The sequence below is a fragment of the Gossypium hirsutum genome, chromosome A13 (genome assembly GCF_007990345.1).
Source record: "Gossypium hirsutum isolate 1008001.06 chromosome A13, Gossypium_hirsutum_v2.1, whole genome shotgun sequence".
In the NCBI taxonomy this organism is placed as follows: domain Eukaryota; kingdom Viridiplantae; phylum Streptophyta; class Magnoliopsida; order Malvales; family Malvaceae; genus Gossypium; species Gossypium hirsutum.
In genome coordinates, this window is record NC_053436.1 from 110,976,801 (window position 1) to 110,988,114 (window position 11,314).

At 28.7% G+C, this 11,314-nt stretch overlaps 1 protein-coding gene across 2 annotated transcripts; it reads right to left on the bottom strand.

The window, feature by feature from the left end:
* Positions 1–7,253: 7,253 nt before the first annotated feature.
* LOC107943631 (methyl-CpG-binding domain-containing protein 5) lies at positions 7,254–9,777 on the bottom strand. Of its 2 annotated transcripts, none has more exons than XM_016877402.2 (3): positions 9,426–9,777; positions 7,983–8,108; positions 7,254–7,870 (listed from the first exon to the last, which is right to left on the bottom strand). In XM_016877402.2, exons 1-3 carry the CDS (start codon positions 9,723–9,725, stop codon positions 7,637–7,639), a joined length of 660 nt encoding a protein of 219 aa, XP_016732891.1. In that variant the 5' UTR covers positions 9,726–9,777; the 3' UTR covers positions 7,254–7,636. The 2 variants fall into 2 exon arrangements, with proteins under 2 accessions (XP_016732891.1, XP_016732893.1); XM_016877404.2 differs by having other exon boundaries at positions 7,960–8,108; positions 9,426–9,776.
* Between the last annotated feature and the right edge of the window lie 1,537 nt (positions 9,778–11,314).

The following is an 11,314-nucleotide window of genomic DNA, read 5'->3' on the forward strand; positions in this document are numbered from 1 at the left end:
TTATTATTTAAAGGCACAATGGCTATTTAAAAGAAAATTTCTATTTTTCATTTTTACTCCCTTAAACTTGCATTATTTGGTAAAATCTCAAAATTGATAGAAAAATTTACTTTTGTTGATGGGGCATGTACGTGGATATAATACCAATAATTAATTAAAATTTTAAATTTAAAAAATTTAAAACTATATTTAAAAAAATAAATACATTATAAATTATAAAAAATATATTTAATTATATTGAATCAAAGTTTATGTATTAAATTGCACATTGGATCAAAATTCGTGTATAAATTTAAAATTTATACCTATATAAACTATAGCAAATATAGCAATTTATAATTGCATCTTAGGAAATTTTGAGAAAAGGGATTAAAAGCCATCTAAAATAAACAAGTCGATTAAGACATTATTGGCGTTAACTGCATAGGCTCCCTTTGGATAGGCGGTGCGTTTATCTAATAAATAATCTAAATTGATTATATAATTCATTAAAATATTAGAAGATACATTTTAATATTCTATTAAATGAATTTATAAATTCACATATTTTAATAATTTTTAAAAATTATATTATATATCAGTTCTAATCTGATGTCCTTAATAGTCATTTTTTATTCTCATCTCACTGCTACAGCTGCGTTTGAATCCAAACACACACTCTACTATTGTTTTTAATCTCACCGCTACAGTATCCAATCTCACTGCTACAGTAACTAATCTCACCGCCACCGCTTTTTTTAACCTCACCGGAGGTAAACACACCGCTCATCCAAACTCACCCTAAAACACGAAAGAAGAAAAGTAAGCTTTTGGCTTCATGCGTGTGATTTTAGCAAAATATTTGGAAAAAATTAAAAAAAATACTAGCCATTAGTTTTAACTTTCTTCCAATTTCATCCAATTTACACCTAAGAGTGACGTATGATTTTCTTCATTGCTTGCGTCAGCATATAAATATAAACAGATCACAACCGTCGGATTTAAAGACATTTCTGTCACCGAAGTCGTTCAATGGATCGGTCCACGTGATGCTTGGTGGGCCCAATGTTTAAACGAGGCTCGGCTTTTAAGCGGCTTTTACCGGTTAGCCGCTGAGCCGTGAGCCAAGCTGGTAGGGATTCCTGCCGTCAAGCATTTATTCTGTTCGGTGGATTAAAATACATTTTTTAAAATATTTATTTTTATAAATTATCGATTCCCAATATTTTCGAATTCATTAACAATATAAATATTTTAACGTTAAAAAACTTTATTTACGTTTTTTATTAATTTAAAATATTAAAATATTAAAAGTATTTTTCATATGTATGTTATTTTTAAAAAATATTAAAGTATTTTTCATTTGCATATTTTATAAATGTTATTTGTTTAAATTGTGATTTTAACCTCAATATTTCACTCAATTTAAAATTTTACTCTCTATATTTTAATTAAAAATAATTCAATAATTTTATTAATATTATTATAATTATACTTCAATCCGAATCACAAACAACAAATTAAAAAAATTTATTAATTAGTTCTTTTTTTTAAATATTAAAAAAAATGAGATTCTTGGTATCATTTAAAACTTGACAATCATGCTTATCAAAATAATTATTTTCCACTTGAAAAATTAAGTTTAAAAAAATAAGAATTTTATATTTTAAGTATTAGTTTTTTTTAATTACATTAGTTAAATTTTATCTTAATATAATATTTAGTATCTAAACTTGATATATTTCTCCAATTTGATAATTTGTTACTTAAATTTGACACTTTTTTCCTAATTTGGTATCTAATCTTTTTTTGTTCGATTTGGTTCATGAACTTATCAAACATTTTACAAATTACTCCAATATACCAATAATGTTATTTTTTTACGAGGTAGCAAAAATGATCAATATATGACTGACATGTGACAGATTATATACTTTTTTATTTGTATTTTATATGTTCAATTACTTTTAGTTTTATTTGTTTATTTAATTATTTTATTAATAAAAAATAATTAACTTCTTTTAATTTAAGTTTTTAAATCTTTTTTTATTTAATATTAATTCGTTAAGCATAGCTCAATACTTATTTTTTTAATATGAATTTCCTCTAATATTGACAATATTTTTATAGCATAACAAACACAATTATTATTTTGCGTAATTTGTATAACATTTAATAAATTTAGGTACTAAATTGAACCTAAAAAAAGCTTAGGTACCAATTTAAGAAAAAAAATGCCAAGGTCAAATACCAAATTGAGTCTCAGTAAAGTTTAAGTACTAAATTAAGAAAAAAATGTTAAATTTAGATACTAAATATTATATTAAATCATGATTTTTTAATTAGGGATTTGGATTGGACATAATATTATTAATAATATAATTATTAAATTATATCCCATTAAAATATAGAAAGCAAATCCCTAAATCTAGTATATAACGACGAAACAAAGTAAAAATTTTCTCTTAAATTAATAAATATAAAATTTTCCATGTGATGCATGTTGAAGCATATAGTAAGAAATGAGGTTATTTATTTATTTATTTAATAAATCTTATTCAATTTTATGATTTTTAAAATGAAATGTTAATTGAAATAATTAATTTACTATATCAAATTACATATTGTTTTTAATTAGAAATCACAAACTACGGTACCATTTAATAAATTAAAATATTTTTAATTAAATATTAAATTTGTTTCACGTGTTGTTTATTTTAGATATAATTTTGATTTAATTAAGTTTTATATTTTTATGAGAGTAAAGTTTAACGGCTCGTATTTTTATAATTTGTAAAAAATTAAATTAAAATTTATTATTTTGAGAATTAAAGTGTAATTTTTATCATTTATTAAATTAAAATATTGTAAAATTTAAAAGGTTGAAAGTGAAAATTTATATTTTAAGGGGATTAGGTCCTGCTAACCCCCCTCGTGCTATCCCAAATAATATTAGCACATTTCGTATTTGTCCAAGTTCAACTTAACTCGAAAAATGAGTCTTAAATAACTAATATAAACTCGTTTTAGGTCTGATCATATTATTATTTTTTAATACTTTTAAATCGTATATATATTATTTTAATATCGTTAATTTAATATAATTTTCCTTTAATAAAAATTTAAACATTCACATCTTAACATATTTCTTATGTTTACATTATAATATTATATATTTAACTATATTTTATATAAATCACATAATATATAAAAATAAAAATAAAAATTTATAAATCTTTTACAAAGTAAAAAACGAGTTAGGACGGTTTGAGCTTGAACCTTGAATACTAGAATTCAAATTCGGTCCATATTTGAAACAAACTTAATTTTTTTTGCCTAATCTCTTTTCTCGAGTCTCGTATTTTTATTGAAACAATTAAATGATTTGTTTTTTAATAATCTAATTATAAGTTCTGATTATATCGTTTTTTTTGCATAAAACTATCCATAACCATTTTCTAATTCATAAATAGAAGATAATGCGTTTTAGTACATACAACCTTAATCCGTAATTAATAGATAATTATTAAGTGTTAAATATGGGAAACGAATAAAACAATAGTGAAGATCAAAGTGACGGTTCTGTTGGCTATGAAACGAGATTGACGGGCATTTATAGTGTCATGTCTCCACCATGATTTTATAAAATGGTACTTCCATGTGACTTTTAAATAACTGAATAAATAAAGTAAAACCATGAAAGCAACGTCGACTGTTTTTATGGTAAGTTTGGTTCGAGAAATGTAATAGTTTTGGGATAGTTTTAGTTTAATATATGTTTTTCATGTTTGGATTACGGGATAGTACATAATTTGAATTTAAATGATACGAGTTTTCAAAATATTTTTTATTTTTGGATTTAATTATAAAAATATTAATATTAATATAAAATTATAAATTTAATTGTTTTGTTATTTTTTAAATAATATTATAGGCCTACAATAATATGAGTTTTGGGGGGCAATTTGAGGTGAGTTGAAATTTTTATATCGGTGTCAATCGGATTTAACCTATGGATACCTCTACTTTAGGTAACATTATATATTTCTCTTATTAATATGGTATTTTTAACAATTCTACCCAATTTGAAAAACCCTAAAAATATTTCTCTTTTTCTTTTTTGAAGCCGTTTTCTTCTTTTCCTTTATTTTGCCTAGCGGCGGTGTCAGCTTTCGGACTGGCTATCGTCCGCCTCGTTTACTTCATGTGTCTCTCTTTTTAGTTTATAGATCTATTTTGTGAGCTCTCTATTCACTCCAAATACTTTATTTTTTTTAATTGCAGATCTATTTTGTGGGTATCTTCAATATCTTCCTAAGTTGTAATGGACAAATAATGATGTCGTTGTTGAACCTTCACCGCTCATCAATGGTTTCTTTGGAAAGTGAGTTGGTTGTAGATACTCAAACAGTGGCTCTTCATCAACTTCCTAATATGTTTTTGTTTTGAAATAATAAATGAATTCGTGAGTCAATTTGGACATGTATTATCTTTAGGTTTTATATGTTTTCTTATTTATTTTTTATTGTTTAATAAATCTTAACTTTGAAAAGTTTTTCAATCTTGCTTATACATGTAGTCTTACTTTCGTGTGATTTTAGGGAATTTTCTCGTCGGCCTTTCTAGTTTGATGGATGCTCAATTCTTTTTTCGATTCCACCCATTGCTTTAAACCATCCGAGGTTGATTTTCTGATCATGTTAGTAGCTTGCAATCACTCCAAATATGTTGTGTGTGAGTTGTGACAAAGCCAAATGTTCTATTGATGTTAAGGTTGAAGCCTTTGTCGTGTTGATGGAGCTTGCCTTCACTGCCAACAACGAGTGTTTTTTTTTTCTTTTTCCCGAATTGTGAGATCTCATTCATGGAATAACTTAATGAATTTTCCCTTAAAAAAACAATTCTACCCAATTTTCAACGACTTTAATAAAAACTAATAAAAACTAATTAATTAAATTATTCCATTTTGTCATATATATTTTCAAATAACATCATATACTCCTCATATCTCGGCTTCAATAGTTGAACAATTCCAATCTTTTAGGCAAATCTCATATTCCATCTTCCATGATTGTCCCTAATAACACCACCAGTTAACTTGTGACCAGTCTTCAACATTCAAATGGGAGCCATTAAAAAGAATATTACTGCTATTCTTCCACAAGCACCAGCAAAGACGGTAACAAGGGTAGGGAATGGCAATTTAGTTTGTCTCGACCCTTATCTAATATATCTTTAATATAACTTGATTCAATCCGAATTAAATTTAATTTACTTAGCCCAACAATTTGAAGATTTAGACTCATTTTGAAACTCAATTTTTAAAAAAATCAATCGTATTAAATTGATAGGTCGAAACTCGTTGAATTCAAGTTTTTTTAGGGGTGATTCAATAAAAAAAAACCACGATTCAGAGAACAATTTAGTCCGTCTAAAACCAAAAAAAATATTAGGTGTTAAAGCAAAAAAAAAAGGTTGGAGGGGTAAAAGTCCAAAAAGCCTAATTTCATTGGGAAAAACTACAAAAAAATAATAATTATGATAAATGAATGTCAAAATCGAAGGAATTTTTAGTAGCATTTGATAAGAAAATGAGTACAATATATGATTTTTTTATACCAGAGAATCTTTTTTCTTTAATTGGCTGTACGGAAAGGAAGTACTTGTTTGTATTTTTGCTTCATATTTGTCAAAGAAATTAAAAGTTATTTGTTTAAAGTCAACCAAATGGTAGCATCTATCATAATCATCATTATTATTAAAAGGTTGAAATGTACTGAAATATTTTATTCTTTTATTAATGATTTAAGAAGAGATAAAAGTAAATATAAATATGGTATAAAAAAATAAATATGATTAAAATGTTCAAACAAAATTTAGAAAATTCGAAAAAAAAAATTAAAAGTCGATTCCTAAAAAATTTATGAAATGAAAGCACCATAGAGAGATTTGTCAAAAAGAGTATAAACAAATTGAAACGAGGCACATAAATCAACTCTTCAATTATTAATGCTAGAATTTCTTTTTAAAAATAAGAATTAAATTTTTATTATTTTTAGAGTTCATAGTTACAAATATAATGCAATTGTAATTACGATACAAATACGATTATAAAATTGAGTAATAAAAATTATATTTAAAAAGTAATAAAATATTTTCTACTAAGGTATTGTCTTTTATATAAAATCAATAATCAAAATCCAAAATAAATCCAAAAATAGTAAAATTTAAGTCTATACCACCAAGATCTCAAAATTTCAAATTTCTCTTTGTAACGAAAGATTCATTAAACAAACTTCTTATAGTAAATATTGGTGATGACAGATGAAAGGTCAACTCCATTAAAAGAAGTCATCAAAGTATTTTCCACTGGACACCTTATCGGCATGGACTGTGAATAGCATATAACTACTTATCAAGAAAAATGTGAATGTTTGCACTTGATAAGATTCGAGTCCATACCCAATAGCATACAAGGCACTTGTGGGCAACTCAAGTGGTATCCAAATTGCTTATTCAACTTCTATACGCTAACTATAGAATATGGGTTCAAACTCCACCAAACATAAAACATGAATTTGCTAATGAATGAAGGCATTCTCCCTTCATGAACTCAGTAAAGCTCTTGATGGATGCTGAAGACAAAATCCAAAGATAAAATTAATTGTAGACATCCCAAGTCTAATACCGAATTTATTAAAGAGCCATCCAATTTTGAATGAAAAACAGTATCGAAACTTCTCCAAAAACAGTCAAGTTGGCCTCAACAAATATCCTTCTTACATAATTTTTTTTTAATTTGCGAGCCATAAATTTTCGTTTCAGTGCGTTTTGGGCTGTGAACCAGAAACCCAGAGCTAAAAAGGGTCATTGTAATAACATTGAAGAGATGCCGATGGAACATTTATATATATTTAGAGTAAACTACACTCTTTAGTAATAGTAAATTTATGTTCTGATAGTTATTGTATTATTCAAAAAATTTCATTTCAATCACTGAGATTAATGTTTAATTTGACACCCAAACTAAAAAGCATCATGTAAGCCAATGAATATTTGACACATTGACCTTAGTAAAAAAATTATAATCACTTAATTGAGATAAAAAAAACTGTCTTACATCAAATTGAACATTAAAATCAAACTCGAGAATTAAATTGAAAAAACTCAGATACTAAATTGAACATTGAAACCAAAGTCAATTACTAAATAATATATTAACCCTAATTGTAATAAGAAACGAATTGTTAAACAAAAAACACAAATCCATTAACTAAAATAAACAAAAGGGCTCTCTGCATTCATTCTCTAAAAATAAAAACAAAACCATAAGTTTTCAGAGTTTTTTTTAAACAACAAAGCCATTTAAAAGTAAACTTTCTAGCTACAGGCTACATATGAACAGAGGAAAGGGGGACCAAAAAAAATGAATACATGAGTGTGTATTGAACTTTTTTATAACTAGAAAAAAGTCCTAACCTTTGTCGAGCCTGGCCGGTGTGTGAAATGTCTGATCAAAAGATAACAAGACATGAGCGATTACAGCTGAAAAACGAAAACAATTAGAGATGGAAACAGGAATATAGATATTGCTGGTCAGTATGAAACCAGGCGTTTAATCGATGTAGTCAAATCTAAAACGACGTAGAAAATGTCTTCAAAACATTGCTTGACTACTTTTCTTGACTGCTAGGGACGTAAATGCAGTGGCCCAATCTTGTTTAGTAGATTCAGGCACTAAATCGTTCCCGAGGAAGGGAGTCCAGGAGTCCAAACAGGCATCAGTTAAAATCCAATCGACTTTCTCCGGAACGTTAATGAAATCAAAGTTCAACGGCTTCTGTTTTTTAGCAGACTTCTTCTGTTTTTGGCCGGGAGAGTTTCCTGTAGACTGCAAAAGACACAATTCAAGCACTCACCGAATGCCAGGGGATTAAGAAGTGAAGCATCGGGTTTTAAATAATCAGCTTTTCAACTAACATGGCTTTTTGTTTCTGACTTACAGGTACTTCACTGCCAGGAAGCTCAGTTCCCTTCTTCCGTTTAGGTGGGGGAGATCCGTTTTCTAAAAAGTAAAGCACTTCTTTCTTGGATCTAAATTTTCGGCCTGACGTTGGATCAACGTAATACTGCACGAAAAAGGTTATCACGTATGTTTATATTATCACCGCAGAGCCAATCCTCTCAAAAACACGAGCAACATAAATCCAAGTACACAAGAAACATATTATTGATGCAAGAGAATAACCATATCTTGACTAAAACAAACCCTAACCGAAACGAAATTTCCAATGTTTCATAGGTTCCTATAACTCTCTAAAGTAAAATACTGGTCACCGGACAATGAAACATTCTCTCGAGTCAAATCCAATCTTATGGACCAACTTGTACTAAGACATTCATTCACCAGACTTTCGCAATACATCTCGTTTCCACGACAGAACGAAGATGAAAGCTCATACATGTGTTTATGCAAACTGAGTTTTAGCTTCTCAAGGTGCAGCGATGTTTCTATAACTCTCTAAAGCAAGATACTAGTTGCCGGACTACAAAACATTCTCAAGAGTCAAATCCAATTTTATGGACCAGGTTCAACCGAGACATTCATATCCCGGACTTTCGCAATGCATCTCGTTTCCGTGATAGAACAAAGATGAAAGCTCGTACATGTGTTTATGAAAACCAAGTTTTAGCTTCTCAATATGCAGCAATGTTTCTATAACTCTCTAAAGGAAAATACTAGTCGCCGGACAACAAAACATTTCGATTTTATGGACCAACTTCGACCGAGACATTCATTCACTATACTTTCGCAATGCATCTTGTTTCCATGATAGAACAGAGATGAAAGCTAGGTCTTGCGTTTATGCAAACCCGAGTTTTAGCTTCTCAATATGCAGCAATGTTTCTACAACTCTCTAAAGCAAAATACTAGTCACCGGACAACAAAACTTTCTCTCGAGTCAAATCCGATTTTATGGAGCAACTTGTACCGAGACATTCATTGACTGGACTTTCGCAATGCATCTCGTATCAGAAATAGAACGGAGATGAAAGCTCGGTCGTGTGTCTACGCAAACCCGAGTTTTAGCTTCTCAATATACAGCCAGGATTAAAATCTACGCCAATCAATTGTGTTTCGATAAATTTCTTTCAAAAACAAATGCTTCCATACCCCATAGATAAGAGTTCAAAAGATCAATAATCCTAATCAAAGTGGTAAATCTATGAACCCTAGAATTTGATCTAGCTCTAGGTACCAATCTGACGGCTAAGATCAAAAGATACAATGCTGCTTAATGGCAAATAACACTAGCAAGTATCAACGACTCTAGCAGCAAAAACAAGGGTTTAATCAATCAAATTTAAAACACAAACAGTACACAATTAGATAATCAACTAATCTTCAAAAAAACAGAGAAATTTCAATAAGAGATGAGAGTGACCTTATCAACTAGTCCAGCAGTGGCGCCGGAGGTCCGAACCCTATCTTCGATCAACCATCCAGGCGGCAACCAAGTTTCCGGGGCCACTACGCGCCGTTTGACCTTAGAATCTGCCGACGATGAAGAGTTGACCGAGCCCCGCGAAGGTGTCTCCGGTTGGGAACCGTTCGGGATCGAACCGTTGCGAGCTTTGGTTGGCTCGGCCGGTTTTCGTTCACCGTTGACGTCGATGAAAGCTCCGGGTTTGAGAAGCGGATCGGAAGGTAAATCGGCCGGGGAGGTTTGAACCGGGTCAGACATTGCGCTAAAAGAAACGAGCTGAAAAGTGTGCGTGCTACGGAAAAGGAAAGAAAAAGGGTAAGTACAACCAATTCGATTCTCCAAATAACGCCGTAAGATTGTTGCCGTTAATTTCGATGACGTGTCAACCGTTTAGCATAGCATTCAGTAAAAACGCGGTTAATATTAACGAAACGCATGCGTTTTTAGCAACAAAATGGGGTACTTTATCAATAGTCCTTAGATTATCGCTCAGATTCTAAATTAGTCACTAAACTTTAAAAAGTTTTAATTTAGTCCTCATAATATCAATATTCTATTAGTTAGATTCTTTGCCAACCTAGCCATGAAATGTCAATTCAGATATGACATGGAGCACTTTCAAACTATAAGGATCAAATTGTAACAAGTGCATATTTATTGCATTGATGACTTGAATTTGATGCGTTAAAAAATAACATAGGTCAATAAAAGTTCATATGGTTATTTAGTTTTTAACATGTCAAATACAAGCTATCGATGTGATAGGCACAAGGATGGATTCAGGGGACACAGAAGGCTACCGCCCCCTTGAAATTTTCAGATTTTTGAATTTTATATGTAAATTATTATGTATTTTAGATTTGGTGTCAAATATTTATTAGACCACATGATGTTGATTAGTTCGAGTACCAAATTGAACATTGAAACTAAACTTAAGTATCAATTTAGAATTTAAAAAAAACACTCAAATACCAAATAGTGTATTAACCCTTAGAAATGAAAAAATTATCATTATATTTGAATGAGTTATTATTATACATGTATCACACTCAAATCAATTTTTGTATTTATATTTTGTAAAATAAATTGCAATTCATCTCCAATTCACACTTAAATGGGATTTCAAATATAATAAAAAATATAAATTTATTTAAAAAGTCAAATTATTAAAAAAAATCTAAATAAATACTTTAATTAAATATGATTTTTAAAAATCAAGGCACCCAAAGTCTAAACTTTTCAAAAATAATCTCAAATAAATCAGAATCAAAGGGATGCATTAACGAATTGAAATTTGAAATATATTTAACTTTAGAGTAAAATAAACATGGATGATATATTAATTATGAATTTTAAATCAATGAATTGAAAGTTCAATTTTTTAAGAATAATCATAAATAATACACGTGCTAATGATTTTAATCAAAATCATAATCAAAATATTACAACACATGAATAGATTTGAGTCACGATTATAAATCAAAATAAAATTGAAATATATCTAAACTTAAATCAAAATAAATTATAAAAAATATGTAAGTAAGCCTATACTCATAATTAAATGGGAAATTTTCTTTTAAGCTCCTTTAAAATAATAATTTGATACGCTCATGGTAGAGTTTTTTAAACTTAATAAGAAAGGTCGAAAAGTTATTCGTATGTCATTGATTGTTATTAAAAAAAAGGGAAGTTGTATTAAATAATAATTCATTTATCAAATAGATAATAATATATTTAAAATAAAAAATAAGTTCGAATTTTGAAGTCGTCATTGTTAAGAGGGATTTTACCTGAATACTATATCTGATCCTATTAGAACTTTGTTCAAACCATAAAACAGATGACGA

Coding starts and splice junctions, on each gene's coding strand:
- LOC107943631 (XM_016877402.2), bottom strand. CDS start 9,725: ATGTCTGACCCGGTTCAAACCTCCCCGGCCGATTTACCTTCCGATCCG. Junction 8,109..9,425: donor CTGCTGGACTAGTTGATAAG/GTCACTCTCATC, acceptor TTTTTCGTGCAG/TATTACGTTGATCCAACGTC. Junction 7,871..7,982: donor TTCCTGGCAGTGAAGTACCT/GTAAGTCAGAAA, acceptor TGTCTTTTGCAG/TCTACAGGAAACTCTCCCGG.